At 45.8% G+C, this 27,763-nt stretch overlaps 1 protein-coding gene across 2 annotated transcripts in view; it reads left to right on the top strand.

Moving 5' to 3' along the window:
- The window catches only part of EGFLAM (EGF like, fibronectin type III and laminin G domains), a 77,698-nt gene extending 57,886 nt beyond the window's left edge, over nt 1-19,812 (top strand). The window contains exons 16-24 of one of the 2 annotated variants that reach the window (XM_055791247.1): nt 1,866-1,977; nt 3,526-3,642; nt 6,900-7,080; nt 9,729-9,752; nt 11,930-12,008; nt 12,856-12,999; nt 17,690-17,773; nt 18,833-18,936; nt 19,491-19,812. In XM_055791247.1, the coding sequence (XP_055647222.1) occupies nt 1,866-1,977; nt 3,526-3,642; nt 6,900-7,080; nt 9,729-9,752; nt 11,930-12,008; nt 12,856-12,999; nt 17,690-17,773; nt 18,833-18,936; nt 19,491-19,645 (1,000 nt within the window). In that variant the 3' untranslated portion in view covers nt 19,646-19,812. The remainder of the gene's footprint in view (nt 1-1,865; nt 1,978-3,525; nt 3,643-6,899; nt 7,081-9,728; nt 9,753-11,929; nt 12,009-12,855; nt 13,000-17,689; nt 17,774-18,832; nt 18,937-19,490) is intronic. The other variant, XM_055791248.1, reaches the window with a different exon arrangement.
- Nucleotides 19,813-27,763: the final 7,951 nt, after the last annotated feature.

The raw sequence follows: 27,763 nt of genomic DNA, 5'->3' as shown, positions 1-27,763 counted from the left end.
GCTGACGCTGATGAAGCATGGGTTTTGCCTGAAGTGACCTGGGGTGGAAGCAGTGTGGTGTGTGCAGGGGGCTCAGGAGGGAGCAGGGATGCCAAGCCAATGGACTGATGCAGAACCTGAGCTATTTAGCAAGTTGTCTCAGAGGAGAATTTGTTTTCCACTGGGATTTCCATTGACCAGGCATTTGCAGGATCAAGATCATCATGATTTAGTGTAGTTTTTAAGGTTCAGTTTATGCAGAGAGGTAATCCTTAATGTCACAGCACATGAAAGGCCAGAAGTGTTCAAGAGGCTGCAGAAAGTGTTACCAAACTCATGCTGGTTTCAAAAAGCCTGTGAATCCAAGAAATAGTTTGCAACTCTAGAGTGATGACTGCAAAGCTTAATCATCCCTAACTGTAATTAAATCTAGCAGAGCATGATGATGACCTAATCAGCAGAGGAGATAAAATGAATGCATTGCCACTTACTAGGTAGCCAAGCCTATCTGGTTCTGTTCTATGTATATATTGACTTCTTAAGGTGATAAAATTCTGTTGCCTGTTGATTTACCCAAGACAGTTAAACCCTAAATGCTACTGCATATGAAAAAGGACAAGTGAATGGCGTCACTCGATGATATTTTTAATGGAAATTTTCTGAAAAAAAGCATTGAAGTAGTATTGCCAACATTGTCCAAACAGATGAAAATGGGCTTTGAGAAAATTTGGAGGAGCAAAATAGATACAACAAAAAGATTTCAAAGCTCAGGTTGATTGCTCAGAAAAAAAGAAAAAAAAAATTGTTATTTTCACATCTTCAAGATTATATACCTTTTTTAATCAACATTTGAATCACTATTGACTCACTATTTCAAATCACATTTTTTTCAGTTCTTTCAATCTGAAATGTTTCTTTTTTGCATTTTTAAATGTAAGTAGCCTGAAAATACAAAACATTATTTCCCCCAAAACTACTTTGTATTTTTTCATTGAAAGACAGAACATCTTCAAGTGTCCTAGATAACATGGTTTCTGATTTTTCCAGCTTGACCAGTGAATCAAACACAAGTTTTTGTTGCTCCTGGAGGAAAGACTGCAAGATAACATTTAGATGTAAAATCTAGATATAAAACCAATGTAGTAAATTTGAAAACAAGATACAAAGTCCTGTAGAACATGCAAAGGGGAATGTGGTTTTGACCTTTATACTGGCTGCTATTCATATTAGTCCTGAACTAATAAAGATTATAAGAACAGTTTTGAAATGCTTCCTTTGAGACTGGTGAATACTTTGCATAACTGAGGATTATTGTTCCGACCTAATATCTCATCATATCGTTAGGATCATATTTTAGTTACTTCTCCTTAACGTACACCTGCCAGGCTGTGCGCCTGTGTCCGTGTGTGTAGAAGTCACTGTAACAGGCTGCATAAACAGAGCTGATAAGCCAACACAAGGTAGTTCTGTTTTAAAAAAGGATGAAGAATGTGGGTCTAGACTGACCATTAAGTGGGAAGCTTTATCTCCAGGCTTACATCATATACAGCTAAGAAAAAATTTTGTCTTTATGCATTATAAATGACTGAGCAGAATAATTAGTTCATAGGTATATTAAATGCATGCTGATTATAGGAATGTTTCACTTATAAATAAAAGTAGAGTGCTTGTTATTTGCTGTAGGAACATGGTCTTATTTTCCTTTGCTGATAGGGCTCAGAAGTTATGTTGTTTCCTTATAAGGAAAGAAACACAGTGATTTGTTTTTATTTTTTATTTAAATAATCATCCCAGAGGACCTGACTTTTTAACATGACATTAATATTTGAAAATACTAGAAAAGCAAAAGTGTAAAATACTTGAAAGTTTTCTTCCCCTTAAAACAGGAGTGAAGAACCTGTCAGTCTGGGTCAGTGGCATGAACTGCGAGTGTCTCGCACAGCGAAGAATGGCATCCTGCAAGTGGACAAACAAAAGCCAGTGGAAGGGATGGCAGAGGTGAGCGTATGACATGGCTTGTCATGAATACGGTTGTTGGACTATAAAATGATTGCATAGTAAACTACACAGGCTTCTGGCAAAAAAAGTTCTTATAGGCTCAAAAAAGTATACATGTTAGGGCAACATTTTCTTAAGCCCAAAACTGGAATTTTTCACATGAAGTCTTCCCTCTGAGGACAGGGATCCTTGTAAAGGCAGATGAAATCTCAGCCTTATCCGCTCTTGCCATGTAACGACTCACTTTTTTGTGTTTGGTTCATACATGCTCTTGAGGTTCTTTTCTTGGTACTTAGTGGTTGTGGCTAGGTCTGTTGAACAATGTGTGCACTATGAAATGCATCATCTGGAGAAGGAGGATACTGAAAATTACGTGCACAAAGTCCTGTTTTTACCTCTCTCTGAATATTGTGCTGGAAAGGTGAGCCAAAAGACAATTGTTTCTTTGTCTTTTCCTTGCAAAAGTTGTTATCAGGACAGAGTAAGGGCTGGAATACTCAGGCAGTTGATGACTTGCATTTTTTTCTTCCTTCACCAAAAGGTCATAGTGAATAAAATTTGTAATAAGGTGAAATTTTGCTTGTACTGAGCAGTGTATTCACTCTAAACACTCAAATGCATACACAGAGGTACTTTCTTACCCCAAGAATCTGAGGCTAGAACTGCTTAGAAAATATCTTTTATTCTTTACTATTGGGGAATGTGGCCAGAAAACCAGACTCCAGATCCTGTTAGCAGATGAATCTGCAGTTTTTTCTGTAAACTGGGAAACTATTTAAAGCTTAGACTTCCCTTGAAAAATATAAACAAATTGCAATTCCAGTTGTCTGTCAAGGAACAAATTGAGCAGGGAAACATTCAAACACAGCAGTCGAGATTTTAGATAGATGGGTCAAGATGAAGACTCCTTTTTTTTTTTTCTCTAAGTGCTACAGTGCAGCTGCAGAAGGAGCTGCCAGCAAAGAAATCACAGGTGCTTCTACAGGACTGGAATTACAGTTATCCTGTCCTTAGCTGTTAAACATCTTTCAGTTCACTCCAAGACCCTGACTAGTCCCATCATGTATCCTGAGCAACTGCTTCTGGTAACTAATGCAAACTTAATGTTTCCTTCATTTAGCCCTGTAACTTGCTATGGATTATCTTTTTACATGTTGGTAACATTAAATGAGTCTCTGTTGCATGGACTTTGCTCTGATTTTAACTTTATGAACCTAATTCTTGTTCTAGATTTACTTCATTGTACCTCAAGTCATTGCAAATAGAGCTAGATATGCAGTCAGAAATGACAATGAGTCAGTCTCCTTTCTTCCTTCAGTATTCCAGTTTTGAAATACTTCAGATTTTTCAGTTAATTTTGATTATGATAAAGCATGGTCACTAGAAAGTGTCCTACAGTGGCTTTCTGAAGAGAATTGTACAAAGAAATGCAATTAACGGAAGTAAAGAGGCATTAAAGTAAGCTATAGCATCTAATGTTGGCTAATCTGAAGTTACAGGCATGGTTCTAGCTACTCGAATAAAATGTTATTCTTATGTTTATTGCAGGGGGCTTTCACACAGATTAAGTGCAGCTCGGAAATATTTATTGGCGGAGTCCCTAGTTATGATGCTGTGAAGAAGAACTCTGGGATCCTCAAACCCTTCAGTGGGAGCATCCAGAAGGTATTTGCCCAGAGAAACACGTGGGAGGCATCCAGAGTACACTTTAGGTGGAAACATATCCTTATAGCACTTGCAATGGAAGTATTCAAAATACTCCCAAGATTTCACCTCAGGAGCCCACCACAAAGGGCTTAAACACATATTTCACAGTGAGAAGTCATTCTAACTTTAATAGGCAGTAAGTATTACTACTGCCAGTCTCCCTATTGATTTCCCTCCTGTACGAATAAGTGAGCAGAAGCCATATGGGATTGAGTTCAGGATGGTGCAAGATTAGAGTCCTCAGAGTGCCCTGTGGCATCGTATATAAATAAATGAACAGAAGAAATGCTTCAATACTTAAATGTATGCAGACCGAGGCAGCTAAATGTCTGATTTAACAAATACAGTTATGAGCAAAAAAGAATCATAGATTCCTAGACTCACAGAATGGTTTGGGTTGGAAGGGACCTTAAAGATCCTATAGTTCCAACCCCCTTCCACGGGCAGGGACACCTTCTACTAGACCAGGTTGCTCAAAGCCCCATCCAACCTCCATCCAGCCTGGTCTTCAACACTTCCAGGGATGGGGCATCCACAACTTCTCTGGGCAACCTGTTCCAGTGCCTCACCACCCTCACAGTAAAGCATTTCTTCCTAATATCTAATCTAAACCTACCCTCTTTCTGTTTAAAGCCATTCTCCCTTGTCCTACTGCTACATACCCTTGCAAAAAGACCCTCTCCATCTTTCCTGTAGGGCCCCCTTTAGGTACCAGAAGGCTGCAATAAGGTCTGCCCAGAGCCTTCTCTTCTCCAGGCTGAACAACCCCAACTCTTTCAGCCTGTCTTCATAGGACAGGTGCTCCAGCCAGACACTGATGAACTTCATGGCCCTCCTCTGGATCTGCTCCAACAGGTCCATGTCCTTCTTATGTTGGGGGGCCCAGAGCTGAATGCAGTGCTCCAGGTGGGGTCTCACCAGAGTGGAGCAGAGGGGCACAGTCACCTCCCTCGCCCTGCTGGCCACGCTGCTTTTGGTGCAGCCCAGGGTACGGTCGGCTTTCTGGGCTGCAAGTGCACATTGCTGGTTCATATCCAGCTTTTCATCCGTCAATAACCCCAAGTCCTTCTACTGTGGGCTGCTCTCAATCTACCCTCTGCCCAGCCTGTATTTGTGCTTGGGATTGCCCTGACCCACGTGCAGGACGTTGCACTTGGCCTTGTTGAACTTCATGAGGTTCACAAATTAAAGTGGATTCCAGTTCAGCTAGTGTATTCTTGTACCACACAGCAGCTGCACACCTCACTGCCTTCCCCTCTTATGTTTTTACATGGGGCACATGAATGGAGGAGGTATTTTCCTTTGTTGGCAGACATTAGGGATGATGTTCCAGTGCGGTCAGCTGTTCATGGATGCAGCTCTCTTCTGGGTAAGAAATCTGTAAATCCATAGTAAGTCCTAAAAACTAATCAAAAGTTCAAACTGGACTTACATCCCTAGGCATACTTGGATAAAACTGCAAGGTTGGCCCTGAATCCTCAGAGTTTTAAATTATAGAGTTATTGCATCGTATTTACTTAAATAAAAAGCTCTAACAGTGCATCTCATAACAATTGATCAAGGGCAGGAAGGTAATTGCAGTTCAGTGTAAGTGGTCTCATCACTTGGTCCAGCATTTTTCACTCTTTGTTAGCTGTCTAGCAGAAAACATGAAGTTCAAGATAATTCTGGGAGTTTGTAATAGTGATGGGAACAGGTCAGTCACACGGGCATCATCGGAAAGGTGGTCTTGACTAAATACAGTGCATTTTGGGAGGGCAAGATAGGGACCCTAGAAGCAATTGACATAGCTCACACTTACAAGGTGAGTAGCTGTACCCTAGAGTACAGAGGCACTGGTAAGGACTGGGAAATGCTGGGTGTGAGCCCACCCTTCTGTGCTGTAGTTAGGAAGGAAAGAGGGTGGATTTGCCTTCCCAGAGGCCTGACTGGGCTGTCAAGGAAGAGTGTTGCCTGCCTTTCGGGCACTGGGAAGCTATTAATTGACTGCTGTGTATACACATAGTAGGATTTTGGAGAATTGTATAGAAATAAAGCTACAAACATCGCCAGGTACTGGAAAACATGTTGTGTATAGAAGGACCTAAGACCTCAATCCGTGTAGTTACTCAGATAAGGGTAAGAAGTGACTGCTGTAGTCTGCTAGTTCCTACGTGAGGGTGAGATTTCTTGGAGTACCTGAGTCTGAAATGATGCAGAAAAGGGCACGATGAGAAGCTGAATATAAGTTTAATCCCAGGAATGAGACATATGTTTAAGAGTAGCGTCTTGTTAACCTCTGGTTAGCCAGAAGTTAGAAGGAAGCTGAAAAGGCAGTGGAGGCTTCACTGACCCATTTTTATAACAGGACTGGATGTTTTCCTGCTGTTGTTTAGAGCTGTTTCAAACAGAGTATGCACGATGCACACCCTTCCCCCAGTAGGACTCCCTAAGATGCATCAATTGAGTTATGTAGGAGCCAGAGTAACTATTACCATTCTTACTTCAGGCCCTAAAATCTGTTTGTGAAAATGGACTTCTTGTTTCAAGGTCACTGGCATCAGAAGCTGTACCCACATGTAACCTCTCTGCCAAGTTATCAGCTGAGGTTATAAAAATGTCAGGTTATATTGGAGAACTTAGGCTGCTGACACATTGGAAAAATCCCAGCGTTTAACAGTTCTCTTCAGTTTATATGCACATGGTTTTGTGAGGTAATTAATTAAGTTTTTCATCCATCTTAACTGTAGCTTCTTTCCGGCAAGATGAGGTACTAGAAAGCAATAGACAATGTGAAAAACAAGCTGTTCTACTTAGTATTTCTGTTGTCAACATGTCTTCTGGGGGGTTTCCTGATCTCAGGAACACTCTTTCTCAGCAGTGTTCATCTAATTTTACTGTTCTAGCTCACAGCTCAGCTACAAAGCATTGCACCAGCATTCAGATACAGAACTGGTGAATCCCACACAGCTTCACCCCACATGGGGGTTGCCTAAGGCTGTTTAACAAAACACAAAAGAAATTAATCTCCAGTGGGTCAGGGTGAGCAACAGAATGAGTTGGACCTCTGAGACTGGAAAACACACATTACAACAAACAGTTTTTTAGCCAAGTTTTGAGGGTTGTTTCTCTGAAGTCTTTTAGATGGGTCTTCTGACAAGCAGTACAACACTGGGAATTTGAAAGTTTTTAGCATATGTTTTCCTCCCCTCCCCCTGTTTTTTTTTAACACATAGATTATCTTGAATGACTGGACAATCGATGTGAAACAGGATTTCACTTTTGGAATCAACCTAGCAAATGCTGCCCACCCCTGTGTGAGCTCACCATGTGCAAATGGGGGCACCTGCGTTCCCAAGAAGGACAACTATGAATGTGACTGTCCCCTGGGCTTTGATGGGCAACATTGCCAAAAAGGTAATGATGGCTGCATTTCAATCCAGAGATCTGGAGTTGATCATAAAAATAAGTGAGATTTAGCACCTACAGCTGTGGTTTTGCACATCCCTTAAAATAGAAACACTGGAGGCCAGAGCTCCCTTTGCATCCGTGCACATTCCATTTACCCAGGGATGAATTCCTTCTGTTACTTAGGAACATGGTAACTGTTATTCCAGCACAGAGCTGTGATCCATAGATAGCAGCCTGGTATCTGGTTGCTTGTGGTGGCCAACACTGAACACTTCATACACATTTCTAATTATGCAGTGCTATACAAAGGGGGAATTCCTGCCAACATCCCCCAGCCAGTGATTATGTTACATCATGAAGCATGAGCATCGATAACCCTGGTAATTTTATCTTCCCTAGGGCTCACAACAAATGCTGTTCTCATATACAGAAAGGTCTAGTCCTTTTTTAGACACTGACTACTCTGATGGTAATCTCACCATCTGCACAGATCTTGCTGTAGTACGGCAATGGAGACCACCAAGGAGGGAAACCTGCCCAGATGCACATTATTCTTCTTTCCCCAGAGCCACTGTAATAGTACAAACCTTAGATTCAGGAAAGTGTTCAGATTGTGTGGTGTCAAAAAAAAATGTCCTTTGGGTTATTCCACTAGATGGAGATGTTTCCCTTCTATGAGACTTGAGCTTGAAAAATTTCTGAGGGAGGATTTTGTAATGTAACAGTGAGCTCAGTTCAAAATAGCTGACTGACATTATTGTCCTCACTCACTCCTTCATTTCTCACAGGCACAAACTTCAGAGTTGAAAGTAGTGGTTTTGGTTAAATCATGATGAATAGATTGAGCAAAAAGACAATATCTTAGAACAAAAACAATTTACTAAAATACAATGCAAGAAACCCCTTTGCTTACGTTGTTGTGGTCTAGCTAATAGCTCGAGCAACGTCATTTATCCTGGCTTCTTTGTAGGGAGGAGGGAGAATTGTGATATTGGCTTGCTAGGTATATGCAGGGTGCTAAGCTCCAGCCTTCAAGATAGTATCTGCAGCAGCAGCAGCAGCGAGGTCTCCAGGGGGAGTCAAGGCAAGTGAATGCTTTGCAGCTTGCTGTGTGGCTGCCTGCCTGTTCAATGAGCTCCTGTGCATTGCTCGGGCCACAGCCCCTCGCCACTTGCCTGCTTCCAACCTGTGCTAAGCCCCAAAAGCAGTGTGCCGAGCTGCCTGCCACTGCACCTGCCTTGTGGCACTGCTGTGCTGCTGCTCAGCTGGCATGCCACTGCTCTCCTCCCTCTTGTAAGATGTGTGGGTGTCCAGGCTTTCACGGTCAGTCTGACGGGCCTTGTGCCTTTGGCTGAGGCTAGATCCTGGGGGTTGCTTCCTATGTGCATCCAATCATTTTCAAAAATGTACAAAAGCATGAGTCACCTGTTTTTGTGGTTTAACCCCAGCCAGCAGCTGAGTACCACGGAGCTGCTTGCTCACGCCCCACCGCTGGTGCGATGGGCAGGAGAATTGGAAAAAGGTAAAACCCATGAGCTGAGATAAGAACAGGTTAATAACTGAAATAAATAAATAAATAACAATAATTAAAAGATAAAAAACAGTAATAACAACAATAATAACAATAATAATTGTAATAAAGGGAGGGAGAGAAAGAAATAAACCCAAGGGAGAAAAAAACCCCAAGTTGCTCACCACCTGCTGACTGATGCTCAGCCAGTTCCTGCTGCCTGTGGCTGCTGTTCAGGTGCCTCTCCCCCCCCCCCCCCCCCCCCCCCCACGTGCAGCCTCAGCTGCCACTGAAAATCCAAGTTTTTGCTGAGAGATGTGCAGAGAGTATGGAGGTCCCTCCTGAACCACACTCCACAGCAACCTTGATGAAGTGGAACAGATTTCTCAAAATAATTCTTACCTGTGTCTCTTCGGTAGGATGTAGACACGGCTAAGGCAGGGTGCATGTGTGTGTCCACTTCTGTTTCAGGATGGGATTTTGGTTAGTGCACTCAGCTGGTATGTGAATGGCTGCAGGTGCAGTCTCCATCCTGCTTGGTGGTAGGCAGCTGTAACACTGCCCTGAAAAATAAAAGTGCTTGTGAGGGACTGTGACTCATTCTTCAAAATTATACCGGCCACTTATAAAACTCAGCTTAAATGATGCTGGTATGAGGTATATGAGATATTGATTCCTATCATAATGGATTGTTGGCTGAGGACTCTAATATTAGAGTTTCTGCTGGCCTTGCTGGGTTTTATATCTTCTGTCCAAGTTGTGGGAAGCATTACAGGTATTTTTATACTTAATTGTGAGATGGAGTAGAACAGTGAATTACTGCATTCCCCTGGTTAGAGCTGATCCCTGGGTAAAGCATGGTGAGTCACTGGGATCTGAAAACTAGGACTAGCAGACGAGTTTGGTGCTGGTCCTACCTGTCTGCACCTTTGTGTGTTTTGAGCAGGCAAATATAAATACTTGGAGCAAAACAATAATAGAAAAGTGCTACCTTTATGGATGATTATAGTTGCTTATGAAAATGGGAAGCAGGGATCACACATTTGCAGAAAGGTGGGCATGAAATTGGATGAAGGGAGATTCTTACGCTATAGAAAAATAAAATGAAAATGTTCTTGTTTTGTTTTGTGCTGACTCACTGCAGAGTGTGGAAGTTACTGCCTAAATGGTAAGTACTGCAAATGATGTGAAAACTGCTCAGTCATTGTGCATCTGTATCTGCTCTAGCAAGCTGGATTTCCATTAAGCCTGGCAAGCTTCTGTCAATAAGCCAGAATACTTTCTGGGGTTGTATAGTACTTCCTTAAACATCATCCTGTTGATATTTTAAATTGCATCCAGAGCACCTGCTAAAAGCAGACCAGTGGCTGTGAAGCTGGTCCATGCATCTGCAAAGCAGTGGGGCCAGCTGTCCGAGGGCTTTGTAGGGGTAGGTGCTACTTCAAGCTACCCTGCAGTTCAGAGCTCACTCCCACTTGTCATGAGTGCCTCTTTGCTGAATTGTGACGAGCAGAGAGTGAAGGTGTTTGGTCCTAGATCTCCTTCCTGGCCTGTTCCCTTCCAGTTGCAAAGATCCTGCATGCGTCAAAGGTACTGCTAAAATTTACTTGTTTTTTTTCAGCCAAATTCAGTGCAACAAATGAAGAGCATACAGAAGAGCAAGCTGAGATAAATGGCCATCAAACTTCATAGACAAAATCAGAGTGCTAGAGCAAGGGCAAGGGCTGCTGCATGGCACAGGCACCTTCCACTGCTGAAGGGAAGAGAAGCAGGGGTCTAGTGCTGGTGTGGGACGTGACAGAGGAAGGGCTTCTTTCGTGCTCCGCTGCCATCTGCCATGGTCAGAAACTGTCCAGTGCAGAAAGCATCAGACCTGGTGAGGAATGTCTGGCCCAGTGTAACACATATTTTGCAATCTTCCAGCGATGCTGGCAGGCTGCAGGCTATGGGCCACCTGTGGTTGTTTCTTTAGACACATTAGACAGCTTTCCTGATTTTACTATGGATAAAACAGGCGTTTGTCACTATCTAAAATTCTCAGTCTTGGCACTTAGAGCTAAATTTCATATTGCTGTTGTTGGCTACCAGACTACACCAATTGTTGCATATCTGTATTACAGTGAGCTCTTAAAGCCCAGTCGGCCTCTGCGTTGCGTAACAAAAGCAAGCATCCATGCCCTGAAAAGCTTGAAATCTCTATAGATGGGATTAGCTGTGGGTTGAAGGGATTAGTTCTCAGGAGGAAAATAGGATGAAGGCAGCTCTTTTAAGGAATTTATAGAATTGGTTTATATTAATGCAGCAGTCAGTTGTGAGCGATGAGCAGCAAGCTGTCGGATGTTCACCCAAAAGCTCTGTTTAGGCCAGTGCTTATAGCCTACCAAAGGCTGTGTATCAGGGATGCTCAGTGATTTATATCACACATCAGAGTTATTTTACCAAAGTTTTCTCCATGGGCAGCCATACACCAGCACCAGGTCTGGTTGCAATGTGTGCTGCTGTCCCAGCAGCTGTACACCACAGCAGTATCAGGGGGTGTCCCTAGAGAAATGGGAGATGCTGCGTGTGAGACACTGGTGAGCTCTGAGCAAAACATCCTCCAGGGCAGCACTGCAGCATATCAAATATATCCGCCAAGAGGCTTTGCAGCCTCTGTCATACAGCCTTTAGTGTAGTCTCAGTTGCTTTCAATAGACCTTAAAGGGATTAGGGTCATCCTGTATGTCCTCCCTGGAAACAGCCTCCCCCCAGCACTGCACCCCAGGGTTGAACCCTCAGCAAGCAGCAGCCACTCTGTGCAAAGTCACATACACAAAAGGAGAAAATGGACAGCTGACAGGTCACCTGTGCTGTCTTCTGACCTCACTTTGCAGGGGTGAGCGGTCCCAGCACGTGTTCTGCAGCTGGTGCTCCATAACGAGCCGAGGAGGAGTTTCTTAGACTAAGAACAGAAGGTGGTTGATGGACAAGATTTGGCAGGAGGGTGGCTTGAACCACACAGAGAATCAAGGAATGTGGAAGTGGGGGTAAAAACAGAATTTGCAATGTTTTCCTGGTACTTCATATTTTACTGTGCTAACATTTATGGTGGAGCAATACATTAGGGCCATGACATGAAGGCTGTAGGTATAGGGACTGTCACCAGTTTATAAACTACCTCAACTACTGCTGCTACATTTAGGTATGAACTAGCTATGCCTTTTTGCAAACCAATGTGGGTTCAACTCAGTTCTGTGCCACCAGCAGGTACCTGCCAATGCAGGAGTAAACCAGTCTTGTCTCTTCTTTTGCCTTCCATTTCAGTGTCAGCTGGCATTCATCTTCAGTTTTTTATTTACTTTTCAGCCATTACAGAAGCAATTGAAATCCCGCAATTTATTGGTCGCAGTTACCTCACATATGATAATCCAGATATCCTGAAAAGGTAATGCATCTCCTGTGAACATAACTATTCTCTTTGTTAACCGATATAATTCTAGGAGCCTCATGTGGGAGGGTGTTGCATATTTAAGTGTTTTAAGCTGTATTTGGCATATTTCTAAATTTCAGGGAAAATAATACATTTTCTGTGCTTATGGCTCAGTTGGTTATAATATCCAAACATCCTGCAGCCTGTAGAGTACTGGCATGCACAGCATATATCTGGCATGGAGAAGGACTGGTATGTGCTCTCTGAAAGTAGAGAGGCATACAGAGGCTGTATCTGTAAAGAGACTAAGGATTTTAACTCTTGCTGTAGCCTAAAATTTAGATCTTCAGACTTCTTTTTGGCTGCTCTGTATCCTGGAAGATGCCCAAATTCCAGTAAGTTGTGGGTTATTTTAACGAATTCCTCCATCTGCCTGTATTTCAGCCACTAGCTAGAGGAGGCTTCACAGATGTCCTCACCTGCAGCTCAGTACCACTCACCTACCAGGACTTTCTGATTTGCCCTTCTTATACTTCTTCCACTGCCTTCTGAGGGCACCAGATCTCCTGGACATTTTCAAAATGTGTTGTTAAACTCAATTTCACACAGAGCTTGGCGAGAAAACATTTATTTTTGTGGAGTAACCAAGTGTTTGGGATTCTGCAGTGACAAGTTAAATTCCCCCACTCTGAAATGCTGGGAATGGAGATGTGAACCAGAGTCTCACAAATCGGCATGTAGGCGAGTTGCAAGACAGTAGCCTGCAAGACCAGCAGAGAAGAAATACAGCATCATCCGTTACATGTTTTTGAAGACTGTCCCAGCTCAATATTTTACTATTATTTCCTTCTACATTAAACAGGGTATCAGGATCAAGAACAAATGTGTTCATGAGGTTTAAAACCACAATGAAGGAAGGTCTTTTGATGTGGAGGGGAGATGGTCCCATGCGACCTAACAGTGACTTTATTTCTCTGGGCCTGCAAGAAGGAGCATTAATATTCAGGTAAACTCTCTCTGCCTTATTTGCATTGCATGCGGTACACTCAGGGGTCGGAGAAATTGCCACAATGCATCCAGTGCGCTTGTCCTTTTGGTGTAGTGTGAGACAGTTACATCGTAAGGTTTTGTTCAGCGATGGGTCCCATTTGTCTGGGACAGGATGTGAGTTGAAGAGGTGATGTGGAGCAAGTTTGCATCATTCCTGCTCCCTTCTTCCCTCCCTCCCAATTTTTAAAACATCCACTTTTAATGTGATTTTCTAAAAGTCACTTTATGAGGGTATGAGTACTGTCAGAAACTCCCCCAATGCCTCTTGAAGCACTTGCCATCTCAGTTAAGGAAAGCAGGTGTTGGGTGTGCAAAGAGAGCAGGGGTCAAGGAAAAGCCCTGCTGATGCCTGTGCTCGCTGCAGGCTCACTCTTTGCTGCAGAGTGCACATGGCAGCAAGGGTCACACCTTGCCAAACCCCCAAATATCCCACCCTGTGACACAAACCCAGGTGTCGCCAGGCTTTGTTACTGCCACCAACCACAGAACTGCTTATTTAAGAAACAATTATTACTCTCAAAAAGCTGAAAGTGGGAGTGTTGGGAGATGTTGGGCTGAACTCATGTTCTGTCTCCAGAATCGCTTTCACCCTTTCAGACACTTAGACTGTGCAGCTTTTTGCATGGTGCTTTTCTGGGACTCCTGCATTTTGAAAGCCCTGTTTTCTTCATGATCCCCTTTTAGGCTGTATAAGGCAAGAAACCGTCAACTACAAATGTCATCATTATTATGGATTGTTGTGAGACACTGTTGATTAAATGACAAAGATTTTGTTCATCATTTAAGCTAATTTGAAGCTATCTTTTACTTGACTTACCTGGTTGTTGTTTGCTACCATGGATGCATAGACAAATTGCACTTTTCTATTAAAATTAATTTATTTTAAGCTTCTTTTCCATGTGATTTTCTGCGGTTGGTTTTGCAAAACCTCTTAGATGCCTCACTGTTTTATAAACAAGGAATTGACTCTGCAGAAATGGTGCATTTCTTAGATAACTTTGGGAGGCCCTGTCTTATCCAAGATGCATGGTACTAAGTGGCTGATCTATTCTGTCTATTTTCTAGGCACAGTGCATATTTATTAGGGTTGTTGCTATCCCCCAGAGATGAAGATACACCACGGTTTTAGATCAAAACAGCTGAGTTTTATTGAAATAGCTGCACCTTCCACATGCATTTAGAAGGTGAAAAACTGCGATCCCAAATGAAAACTACTAGCATACTGAAAGGGAGCACTGAACAAGATGGGGAAAGGGCAAATGCAGGAAAAAAAAAAAATCTTTTTTCTGGAAGAGTGATACTCATGCGACTTTCCCACCTTTTGAGAGGTGACATCAGAAGAGTGTCAGGGCTGCGAATTGGTCAGAAGTATTTTCGTGCAGCCCAAAATTAGATATCTGTGTTCTGGTCCAGTTTGAAATTTGAAACATACTTTTTCTCTCCCATTTTCCTATTAGATTCCCTGTACAGTGTAAATGCTGCTGTAAATCCTTTCTGTTGTTCCCTGCTTCTGTAGAAGCTTATATCACTGTTGTAGGGGATCCCCATTCATTAGGGATATGGATCTCATATTTGTAGGAAGAGGTCTAACAATTAGATACAATCCTGAGCATCCAAACCTTTCTGTAGCTCTTGACCTTAAAGACTCAGGAGAAGCCTGTACCCCCCGTGCCAAAAGACGAGCTGGCAGGGAAGACCAGCCTGGCTGAGCAGAGAGCTTTGGCTGGAACTCAGGGGGAAAAAGCAGAGTTTTCCATCTTTGGAAGAAGGGGCAGGCAACCCTGGAGGGCTATAGCGGTGTCGTGAGGTTATGCAGGGGGAAGGTGGAGAGGAGAAAGCCCAGCTAGAACTCAGACTTGCAGTTGCTGAAAAAGATGACAAAAAAAGCTTTTACTATCATGTTAGAAACAGAAGGAGGGCCAAGGATAATCTGCATCCTTCATGGGATGCGGGGGGGAACGCTGCCACAAAGGATGAGGAAAAGGCTGAGGTGCTTAATGCTTTTTTGCCTCAGTCTTTCACAGCAAGCCCAGCTTCCCTCTGGGTACTGAGCCCCTGAGCTGGAAGACAGGGTGAGGAGGAGCAGAATGGAGTCCCCACAGTCCAGGAGGAAACGGTCAGTGACCTGCTGCTCCACTGAGACACGCACCAGTCTGTGGGGCTGGATGGGATCCACCCGAGGGCACTGAGGGAGCTGGTGGGGCCAAGCCACTCTCCATCATATATCAACAGTGCTGGCTAAGTGAGGAGGTCTCAGAAGACTGGAGGTCAGCCAACGTGACACCAGTCTTGTAGGTACAAGAAGGGCAGGAAGGAGGATCCAGGCAGCTACAGGCCTGCCAGCCTGACCTCGGTGCCAGGGAAGGTTATGGAGCAGATCATCCTGGCTGCCATCACATGGCAGGACAACTGGAGGATCAGGCCCAGCCATCATGGGGTTAGGAAAGGAAGGTCCTCCTTGATGAACCTGATCTCCTTCTACAAGAAGATGACCTGCCTAGTGGATGAGGGAAGGGCTATGGGTGTTTTCTACATGAACCTTAGTAAAGCCTTTGACACCATCTCCCACAGCATTCTCCTGGAGACACTGGCCGCTCGTGGCTTGGGTGGGTGTGCTCTGTGCTGGGTTAAGAGCTGGCCGAGCCCCGAGCGTGGTGGGGGATGGAGTTACATCCAGCTGGCAACTGGTCACCAGTGGTGTTCCGCAGGGCTCCGTGCTGGGGCCGGTTCTGTTTAATAGCTTTATCGACAGCCTGTACGAGGGGATGGAGTGTCCCCTCAGTGAGTTCACAGGTGACCCCCAGCTGGGGGGAGCGTTGATCTGCGGGAGGGCAGGAGGCTCTGCAGGGGGTCTGGGCAGGCTGGAGCGATGGGCCCAGGCCAGTTGTGTGAGGGTCAACCAGGCTCAGTGCCGGGCCCTGCCCGTGGGTCACACCAGCCCCCGCAGCGCTGCGGGCTGGGGGCAGGGGGCTGGGAACTGCCTGGGGGGAAAGGGCCTGGGGGGGCTGGTCGGCAGCCGGCTGGGCATGAGCCCCCCGTGTGCCCAGGTGGCCAAGGAGGCCAGCAGCACCCTGGCTGGTGCCGGGAACAGCGTGGCCAGCAGGGCCAGGGCAGTGCTGTCCCCCTGCACTGGGCACTGGCGAGGCCGCCCCTCGACTCCTGTGTTCAGGTTGGGCCCCTCACTGCCAGGGGGACGCAGAGGGGCTGCAGCGTGTCCAGAGACGGGCAGGGGGCTGGTGCCAGGGCTGGGGCACAAGGCTGGTGGGGAGCGGCTGGGGGAACTGGGGGGGGTCAGCCTGGAGAGGAGGCGGCTCGGGGCACCTTGTGGCTCCCTGCAGCTGCCTGACAGGAGGGTGTAGGCAGGGGGGTCGGTCTCTTCTCCCAGGTAAGAAGTGACAGGGCAAGAGGAGACGACCTGAAGCTGCGCCAGAGGAGGTTTAGATTGTATATTAGGATGTTAGGAAAAAGTTCTTCACTGAAAGGTTGTTAAAGCATTGGGACAGACTGCCCAGGGAGGTGGTGGAACTGGCATCCCCAGAGGTATTTAAAATGCGTGTAGATATGTTACTTAGTGACATGTTTTAGTGATGAACTTGTCAGTGCTGGATTAGTGGTTGGACTTGATGATCTCAAAGGTCTTTTCCAACCTAAGTGATTCCATGATTCTAGACAGGTATCTTCATCCTGGGTAAAAGGAGGTGCTTGTTTGAGACTCACTGAACCTCTGGGGAAGAGTCATATTTAGGATAAAAATTTTGCTCTGGGCAGCTCACGACTTCATGTGCTGTTCTCAAGTACCTTATCCTGGCCATCAACTTCATTCCAGGTTCAGCTTTTTTGTAATAGATGATGGCATTTGCTTTAATCTCTCTAGCGTGGTGCAGGCTGAAGGCTGACAGCAGGCTGGCTCAGGCTAATTCATCCTGCTTATGTAGGCAGTTGAGCACCCAGAAGCTCACTGTGTTGTAGCATCTACTTCCCCTTCAGGAAGGTTGGCCCACATTGCTGGGACCCAAAAATTAAGATGCCTGGAGTGTAAACGTGATGGGAATGTTATGTCTGCTGAGTAATTTTAGTAGCAGCAAACACAAAGTAATAATCCTCTACAACTGAAGCAGGGAACTCTATGATTATCTCTGTTTTTATTTATTAGGCTTCATCCTTTCTAACATTACAGGTCTCAACCTTCCCTGTAATTCAGATGATTTATAGATCTGTTATAGGTCATGTGCTTATTTGGTCTTGTAATTATTTATTTATTAACCCTGTTTGCAGCCTCCTGCTGCTGTCTCCCATTTGGCCAAAGGCCTGTAGGTCACTGACCTTCATAACCTCCTGTTTTGGGGAGAAACTTCCATGCAGAGGCACCCTACTTGCTCCCATGGGATGGTGGTGGTGGTGGTACCTACTCTGATGTAGGCAGGAGGGGTTTTTTCCTATTGCCCCATGACCCTGACTTTGCAAAGTAAGTGTGTTGCTGCTGGGCTTCCAAAGGATTCCACTGGTCCCCCCAGAGCTGGAGCTGTAAGGGGAGCTCTGGGAGCTGAGCAGTTAGGGCACAGAGTATGGATGTCTGAGCCATTTGGCAGCCAGCCAGCCTTTGCAAGGGAGGTAGTGACATTTTAATTTTTTTTTTTTAATTGTAGCTACAATTTGGGCAGCGGCATTGCATCCATCACAGTGAATGGCTCTTTCAGCGATGGCCGGTGGCACAGAGTCAAGGCTGTTCGGTAAGTGGCCATGCTTCATCTGGAAGGCATTTTGGAGCTGCCCTGCTGTTAAAGGTGCTAGCTGGTGTGTCTGGATGCTGGTCAGGTGTGAATCACTGTGGCTTCACGCTCTCACATCACTTAGGAGTTAAACTGTTAGCAACTTGGCTGTTCCAGGACAATGTACACAAGATTATTGTGTTAGAGGTTACAGTGCCAACTCAGTGCAGCTCAAGGCAGGCTGCCAAAGTCACACAGGGCTATTCTGGGGCTGTGACAGACATTCTATTAAACCCATACCATTTGGGTTAAGAGTATTTTTTTTAGTGTCTGCATTTTTAAATTCCCTAGTGAGCATTTTTGCTGGCTGGCACAAGCACTGGAGCACGGACAGTGTATGGCTACTTTCTCGATTTGGAGGAGGTGCAGACATTTTGCAGTGTATATATAGCTCATATTTATAACTCATTACCTCATGGGAGGCAAGAGTGCCCAGCATAGAAAGCACACATCTCTCCATGAGATGTTGGTTCCCTGGAAATTGCAGGCTGACATTAGCACAACTTGTTACCAAATTCAGTGAGAATAGGAACCCATCAAATGGCTCTTCTGTCAGCATGGTTATTGACCGTATATAAAATGGAAGCAGCGTAAAAGCTTTAGTGAGAAACAAAACTGTTCATATTTAGTTTGCCTATTCCTTCCCTAATGTTGAAGCTTTTGCTGTTTGCTTTTTATATTACTTCTTATTTTTGACATGTCCGACTCTGTCCATGTTCACTTCTCCCCCAGCTGTGCAATTTACTTCTTTCCCAGTTTTTTCTGCCCTGTAAATGTGTCCCACAGCCTTTGTAGTTCTCTGACATCTGAGTCTCTGGGGAGAAGAAACACCCCAATGGGTCTAGATTGCTGTAGCACACTGCTGTCCATGGGGCTCCCCAGCGTCAGTCCCAAGCCTTCACCATGAAGTGCCCTGATGAGCACTTAGTCGCCCAGGTCACCTGGCAAGAGGGGGATGCTGCTGCTCCTCCTTCCACCTGGCTTTTGGCTGGATGTATTAGAGTTTGTTGTTCATTTCAGGGATGGACAATCTGGCAAAGTAACCGTGGATGATTACGGTGCCAGGACTGGTAAATCCCCTGGGAAGATGAGGCAGTTAAATATCAATGGGGATCTCTATGTAGGTAAGTGTTTGCTGTTCACACCAGGACACAGATGCATTTTTGTGTTTGTTGTGTTTGGTTGGCTGCAAGGCAGAGCATCCCCACTTCATCCGTCTCAAAGTGAAGGCTTCACGCAGCAGCCCCTGGTCCCCCACAGCCTGTTTTTTGTAGAGAGGCCTCTCTGGGTTGTAGCGGGTGGACTGGTATGACTGGTATGAGAAGGGACCAGCGCCATAGGGTGCAGTACCTCCAGCAGATATATAGAGAGTCGGTGAGTGACAGCTGCAAAGCCTGCACCTCATTGGGAATCTGGGCACAAGCTTATTCAGCTCCCAACTGATGCCACAATTTCTGCAATAAATAATTAGCATCCTAGTTTATTAGCTCCTGCTTATCTCTTCTGTACTTTCAAGTGCTTAAAACTGTACTTAAAAAAACCCACATAGCAACCTGTAAATGAAAATTAACTTCTGAGGTCTGCTAGGAAGGCTAATGGCATTGCTTGGCGTGCATCTGCTAAGCAGGAGCAGACACCTATGTCGGTGAAGAGTTTCTCATCACTACCTTTCCCCCAGGTGGCATGAAGGAAATAGCCCTGCACACGAACAGGCAGTACATGCGGGGCCTGGTGGGCTGCATCTCCCACCTCACGCTTTCAACTGATTACCACATCTCGCTGGTGGAGGATGCCACTGATGGGAAGAACATCAACACATGTGGGACCAAGTGACAAGAGAGGAATCCTGGTGCTGAGGACCTATCGTGTGCTTGTGTGTGTGGCTGAACGTGAGCTGGCTGCCAGAGCCCTTTACAGCCAGCCCACATTCACCATCTGGGAAGGTGACAGAGCCAAAGGGACCCACGCCCCCCACCACGTCCCCCCCCCCAAAAAAAACCCCAAACAAAAACCCAAAACATTTTCCCGTCTCCTTTCTTCTCCTTTTCTGAACAAACCAAACCAAATATTTTGTGTATGAACTATCCCCTCTACCTGTTAAGTTGTTAAGTGTTTAGCAAACACTGAAGGTTGTGCATCGGTGCAACAGCAAAGAAATGTGTGATGTTACAAATAGCTCAATGAGTGTGTTGTGATCCTTAGGTTATCTTTTGTAGTATCAGAGAAAGAAGCCTTGAAACACATGCATTCATCCCACCCTGCAGTAGTACAATGACTGTGCTGTTCAACAAGTACACCATCAGGCAGTGTATCTATGCATTCAGATACACGTCCCAGAACAAGCGATTCTCCTTACCACTCTCTGATTTAGCTGAATTGTATTTCATCCTGTGTAAATAACAGCTACAGTGACTGGTTTCAAGATATTTTTGTTTGTTGAGGAGGAAAGTTCTTAAAGTCTACTTTTTTATTACAAGCAACAAAATCAGTGAACCAATTTTGTAGAAGTAATTTTATACTTGTATATTTTTTATAGCAGCAGCAGACGTGCTTATGTGGTATAACTTTTAACATTTAGGTGTACTACACAACTAGCTCTTTGCACACTTTCCTAAAACCTGTAGTAAACTGTGGTTTAAACTTGTTACATAGGAGGCTTAATGTCTGTATTTTACAGTTTTGGTGGGGATATTTGTGAGTTACGACTCATTTTAAATCTTTTTGTTTTGTAAATTTTGACAGTTTAAAATTGTACATTATGAAGCTTTCCTGGCTTAAACAGATTAAAAGATAAGGAAAAAACTATAAAATGCTTGCTACTCTGGTATTATAAATCACTTTTTTTTTTTTTTTTCTGAAAAACAAGAAAAGAGATGTGCAAGAGACCTTTGTGGGTCACAGTCATCTTAAAATAATATGTTTTCTAGGCACTGGACCAACACTTATGCAACCTTGATTGCCAAACTGTAATTTAAGCAGGCAAAGAGTGTTGTCAAGACACTAAGGAAATAGTCCAGAATGTCATAGTTTGGAGATTTTTCTTAACTCTTCATTCGAAGTGGATCAGTGAGCCATCATGGGGGGAGAAGACAAACCTGCCATGCAGCAGGATGCCCCATGGCTTGCCCCGTGCTGGCAGTGGGAGAAGCACAAACCTCCCCAGTGGTGCAGGGTCATCTGAATGCCTGTGACCATGAGATGGTGGAATTCAGGATCCTGCATGGAAGAAGGGCAGTAAGTAGGATTGCAACCCTGGACTTCAGGAGACCTAACTTTTGTCCTCTTCAAGGACCTGCTTGGAGGAATCCCATGGGCTAGGGCTTTGGAAGGTAAGGGGGTCCAAGACAGCTGGCTAATAATTCAAGCATCATGTTCTCCAAGCTCAAGGTAAGTGCATCCCTATGAGTAAGAAATCAAACAAAGGGGGCAGGAGACCTGCATGGATGAGCAAGGAGCTTCTTGCAAACCTCAAACAGAAGAAAGAAGTTTACAAAACGTGGAAAAATGGACAGGTCACTTGGGAGGGATATAGGAATGCTGTCAGAATATGCAGGGATGCAGTGAGGAAGGCTAAGGTTCATTTGAAATTAAATCTGGTGAGGAATGTCAAGGACAACAAGACTGGCTTTTTCTAGTGTATCAGTAGGAAAAGGATGACTAGGGAAAATGTGTGCCCCCTGCTGAATGAGGTGGGTGCCCTGGTGACAAAGCACATGGAGAAGGCAACATTACTGAATGCCTTCTTTGCTTCAGTCTTTACTGCCAAGGCCAGCCCTCAGGAATCCCAGACCCTGGAGGCAAGAAAGTCTGGAGAAAGGAGAGCTTTCCCTTCGTTGAGGAGCATCAGGTTAGAGGTCATTTAGGCAAACCTGACACCCACAAATCCATAGGCCTTTATGGGATGCACCCCCAAGTGCTGAGGGAGCTGGCAATTGTTATTGCCAAGCCACTCCCTGTCTCCTTTGAAACGTCCATGGAGAACAGGAGAGGTGCAGGAAAGCCAGTGTCACTCCAGTCTCCAAAAAGGACAAGAAGGTGGAGCCAGGAAACTACAGGCCTCGGGTCATCCTGCCCTCCATCCCTGGAAAGGTGATGGAACAGCTCATCCTAGAGGTCGTCTGTAAGCATGTGGAGGAAAAGAAGGTTACCAGGAGTAGTCAACAAGGATTCATCAAGGGGAAATCATGCCTGACCAACCCAGTAGCCTTCTGTGAAGGAATGAGTGGCTCATTAGATGAGGGGAGAGTGGTGGATGTTGTCTACCTTGACCTCAGCAAGGCTCTTGACACTGTCTCCCATAACATCCTCACAGATAAGCTCAGGCAGTGTGGGTTGGATGAGTGGATGGTGACAGGGCGTGAGAACTGGCTGAAAGGCAGAGCTCAGAGGGTTGTGATCAGCAGCACAGTCCAGCTGGAGGCCTGTAGCTCACGGTGTTCCCCAGGGGTCAGTGCTGGTCCAGTCCTGTTCAACTCATTCATGAATCACCTGGGTGAAGGACTGAGCACACCCTCAGCAAGTTTGCTGAACAAGATGATGCAGAACTGGGAGGAGCGACTGACACACCTGAAGGCTGCGCTGCCGTTCAGCGAGACCTGGGCAGGCTGGAGAGTTGGGTGGAGAGGAACCTCATGAAGTTCAATGGTGCAAGAGTGGGGTCCTGCCCCTGGTGAGGAACAACCCCACGCACCAGCACAGGCTGGGGCTGACCTGCTGGGGGGCAGCTCTGCAGGGAGGGACCTGGGACTGCTGGTGGGCAGCAAGTTGCCCATGGGCCAGCAGTGTGCCCTGGTGGCCAAGAAGGCCAGCGGGATCCTGGGGGGCATTAGGAGGAGTGTGGACAGCATGTGGAGGGAGGTGATCCTGCCCCTCTGCTCTGCCCTGGTGAGGCCGCATCTGGAGTGTTGTGTCCAGGTCTGGGCTCCCCAGTTCAAGAGAGACAGGAAACTACTGGAGAGGGTCCAGTGGAGGGCTATGAAGACGATTAGAGGACTGGAGCATCTCCCTTCTGAGGAAAGGCTGGGAGAGCTGGGCCTGTTAGCCTGGAGAGGACTGAGAGGGGATCTGATCAATGCATGCAAGTATCCTAAGGGTGAGTGTCAAGAGGAGGGGACCAGGCTCTTTTCAGTGGTGCCCAGCAGCAGGACAAGGGGCAACAGCACAAACTGCAGCACAAAAAGTTCCATCTGAATCTGAGGAGGAACTTCTTTACCTTGAGGGTGCCAGAGCCCTGGAACAGGCTGCCCTGAGAGGCTGTGGGGTCTCCTTCTCCGGAGACATGCAAAACCCGCCCAGACATGTTTCTGTGCAACTTACTGTAGGTGAACCTGCTTTAGCAGGAAGTGGACGAGATGATCTCCAGAGGTTCCTTCCAACCCCAACCATTCCATGATTCTGTGATTCTGTGAGTTAAAAGAACCTGATGTGGCAAAAGCAATGGAGATGGAGGTTTCTGCTGCATGTTTACTATGCCCAGAGTACTCTGGGCTCCTTGGGAGCTAAAACATGTTCCCAAGACTTGTCCCACCTACAGCTGACTGTGAGCAGCTGCAAGCTCGAGTGGAAAAACATAAGGTAATGGCACATGCAACTGCCAAGGAGACCCCAGCTCCTCTTGTGCATGCTGAAAGGGACACCCTGGTCACTTAGGTGAAAGATCTTGTGCACCTTGTGGATATAGCAGCAGTGGTTAAAACCAGCTACAGACACTTGCTAGAAATAGAAAGAAAAATACATGGTGGTGCCAGCATGTAGTGTGCACCTGTGCTCTGCCCCCTGTTCTAATCACACTTCAGAAAAACTGTCCATAGAAGACATGGACAGCTTGCAGTGAAGCTGGAGACACTCAGTGCTGTCCTCCCAGGAGAAGCAAAACTTTCATTTGGCTTGGGGAGCCCCATGGGGAGAGAGAAACCTGTGCACAACTGGGGAAACAAAAAAAAACCAAACCCAAGATAAAAGTATGTATCATCAAGATGTGGCTTTAGAATGAAAACAAGTAGAATTTGATGCCATGGGATGTGGAGAGGAATTGCGCTGAGTTTGAAAAGGAGTAAGAACTGAAACCTCTGGAGACTGAAGGTCTTGCTGGCTGCTCACTGCAGCAGCCCTGTGGTGGTGGCTGCTGGAGAGGGAAGACTCATGTTTAATGAGCTTCAGGGGTTTCCAAGATGGTAGTGAACTGTCCTGACCTGGTGCAGAGATCTGACAGGCTGTACCCCTGGTCCTGGGGGTGCTGTGCTGCTGGTGATGGGGGACAACACTGGTCCAGAAATGGCATCATCCTCCGCTATGTTACATGTGCCTTGCCTTTCCCATCCTTTCATTTCTGTCACAGGGTTTGGAGAGTGATTCCAAGACAAACATCTGGCAGGAGAGGTCTCTATTTTAAGATAATTTACTGCAGAATAACAGGCATTTTGGTAGAAGGCAACACTTCTCCAGAACAAAAGCTGCTTTTTGAAATGCAGGGTAGGGGGAGAGCGGGTAGGAAATACCTTCATTGTTGTGGAAAAAAAGAGCAACAAATGGCAGCTTCCCAGATGCCCGTTTCCAACTGTGTGTGTCACCGCACAGGAATTTGGAGCTGTTGGCATCACCCTGCTGCAGTGTAGACTAAGCACAAGCAGCACAGCTGTGTGGTGCCAGCCAGGCAAAGGGGAATAGCAAAGATGCTGTGGGGCTTGAATCTTCTAAAGAAAAGAAAAAAAGAAGGTCCTTTCTGCATCCTTTTAAAGATAGTCTGAGAAACTTCCAAAGAAGGAAGCATCCCACATCCATGTCTTCAGTCTCTCTGCTGAAGCTTGAGGCTGGGTGAAAGGCATGGGATTTCACTCAAGGGGCTGAGCAGGAAATAGAGGCCAGAAACTCAGGAACATCTGACCAGATGTGGAGGGTCAGCCACCTCCTCACCCTCTGATGCTGGGCCAGGGAAGGAGAGAAGAAAGGTATACAGTGCATGGCAGAGTGCTTAGTCATTTTCCTAGGAACTGGGCTGGATAAGCTGCTCACTGTCTCCAAGGCTGTTTATTAATCACGTTATTTATTGCTTGGGCCATATCAGATGCTCAGTGTGACACTGTGCTACTACAGGATGAGCTCTTGTCCTTTGACAAAGCCATGTCCTTTTTCTCACAGGTACCTGTGCAAACCAGCAATGAAACCAGCAGTCCCAGGTGTTTGTGTCCCTCTTTGCAGTTAAATCCCCCTCATAAAATTGCAGTTCTTAGCTTTCTCTGTAATATTTGACATTAATCCCAAAAGACATTCCCCTCCACTTTCTAAGGCTCAACACCTGCCTTGGTACCAGCTTTGGGTGGGCTGAGTCAGGCTTTGTGCTGGGCACTGCATGTTGGGCAGAGCTGCTCCCTGCCTGCACCTTGCCCTGCCTAAGGTATAGCACATCTTGTCGCTCTTCACCACTTCATCTCTCAGGGGATCAGCCTTTTGGGAATCAGAAGTTAGGTTTACTCAGGCCATCCTAAAGCAAAATAAGGAAGGAAAAAAAAATAAATAAGGCAAGCAAAGGAGATGTCAAGGGGAACTAAAGCCAAACGAGGCTTAGCAGTGGTCCTAATGGTAGGCAAATTCTTGCTGCACTGGTGTGTCCTGGGTGGTCAAAGGTGAGGGGCCAGGAGCTCTTTTCCATCCCAGTTCTCCCAGCCTGGCCCAGCAAGCAAAGAGGCCAAGAAGAGAAGGGGCTGCCAGGGTTTGAAAGCTGCCCATGACCAACAGGCATTAGCCTGTCACAGTTGCCTGTTAATGTTACTGTTTTGTCAGCCAGGCTTTGCTTTTAAAAAGGTGAATTTCATGCTGTTCATAAAGCAGAATCAGCCAGATGGGATATGCATCATTCCAGCTCTGCATATGCAGCTTCCTCCATGGCAGCATCACTCCTCAAGGGGCAGATCTCCTCACTGTAAAGGACTAGATAAAATGCAGCTGTGGCTTACTCATGGAGAGCAGCAGCCACATCCCATCAACCAGATAAGTCTTTTTTATTGACATTGTATTTCTCTGTGTGTGTGTGTGCGTGCATTGTTTGGTTTTCCCTTCTCCAAAGCTACTCCTTGCTCTGATGTCCAAGTCGGGGCACTGCCTGCTTTAGCAAGTGCATCCCTCTCTCCCACTCCACTTTTCCATTGGTTTGAGCCACCACGGGCACTCCCAGTCCCCTCATCTGGCAACGTTCCTTTCCCTGTGCTTGGGCATCTCACACATGAGTAACAGCCTGGCACTGGCAGATGCAGTTCGTGTAGCTCTGCGAGGTCCTGGCTTTCCGCTCCTACAGACAGGACCCGACTCGCCTGCAAGTGCCCTCTTCCCAGACTCCCTGCAATGGAGACTGCCTGGCAGTGCTGCGACTGACTGCCCTTATTCCTTTCAAATATCCGCTCACTGTCAGAGCATTTTTCTTTGTTTATTGTGCACAGGACAAAGACAACATTGTTCTTCTCCAGCCGCTATTTCTTTCTTAAGTTTCCCTCAGCCTTCCTTTCTAGGAAAACAATGGTGCTGGTCCTGTCCTCACAGCTCCTACAGTGTTTGCCAGCACTGTACTTTACTGTGATGTATGGGGACACCATGGAAGAAAAGGAGCTGCTGAGCACTGACACCCCATGTTCAGGCTCAAAACCAGCAGCTTTCCAACCCTTTTTTTCATTTTGCAGACCCTTAAATGTTTTGTAGTGGCAATAGCAGCAGTGCCTCTGGTTGCATTTTGTGAACATGGTGGATTTTAACTCAATTTTCCTGTCTTTTGAAGACACCGGAGGGCCATATTTAATATGTGATTTATATTTTCTCTTGCTTCCATTTTTTTTTTCCTTATTACAGCTTTTAAGGTTGGTGTCAGCGAAGCAGAATTGAAAAATGGCATCACTGGTTTAGATCGTATTTAGGCAGTTTTCATTTGAACTGATGCTTACCAAAACACAGATTTTTAAATATTTTTTTTTAAGAACTAACAATTGTCTGGTACACGGGGACTCTAACCTTTATTTATACGTTGAGAGTAACTTTTTGCGGCTGCAAATTTGGGGAATGCTGGAGGCTAATGCTACAGCCAGTGGCATGTTAGGAGCAGGCAGCGCTGACAGCACAGGGAGAGTCAAGCAGAAGATAAGGATGTGTGCTGGAACAGGGCCAGGAAACAAAGACAGTTCAAGTCCCTCTCCCCACCCTTGTCCTGACGGTGAAAAATGGGGCAGTTGATGCACTCCATCTTTACCCAGACTTTACCCAGTTGCTGATTTTGTAGCACAAATTATTCTCTTTGAATGGCTGTGATGCTATGTGAAACTCAGACTGGTTTTCATTTCTTTGTAGAAGTGCCTGTATTTGTAGTTCCCAGGTACCTCATAATTGCTCCCAAAATTAAAAGCTCCAGGTCACAGCCAGTTTGGGGTATTTCACCTGTGTCATGCATTGTAAATGTGACATGGCAGGATATTACTAGGAACTGATTTCTGTGCTGGTTTCATGACTAGAACCCCCTGCTTTGCCCCAGGGGTGAATCAGGACAGGCATGGGGCCACACGCCCATGCACCCCACAGGTACACCCTGCCTGTGGGCAAGGCACACTGCACACCGCAGCTCAGCATCTTCTGCCAGGGTGGGGATGGTGGTGTCCATGGAGGGGTCAGACCTCCCAGGGCCACAGCTCTCAGCTGCTCTTGCACATTTGCTCTGCAGTGGCAGAGCACAGCCTGGGCTAACCAGTCTGCAGCTACTGTGGATGTGACACAGCTCCGTCCCTGTGAAGGAACCTTTTGCTTCCATGTTCCTCTAGTGCTGCCATACATGAGTACCTCTATGCCAATGGACGGGGAACCTCAGCTGTCCCCGAGCTGCGTTACATACCAAACCCAACAGGATTAGTCTGGTTTTGCCAAGGTTTGAATGAGCTGTATCTGAACAACTTGCAACATCTTCAGGAGATACCACAAAAC

Source organism: Falco peregrinus, chromosome Z, assembly GCF_023634155.1.
Source record: "Falco peregrinus isolate bFalPer1 chromosome Z, bFalPer1.pri, whole genome shotgun sequence".
Taxonomy (NCBI): domain Eukaryota; kingdom Metazoa; phylum Chordata; class Aves; order Falconiformes; family Falconidae; genus Falco; species Falco peregrinus.
The sequence above is the reverse complement of the archived record's forward strand: the minus strand, read 5'-3'. Positions and strand labels throughout refer to the sequence as shown.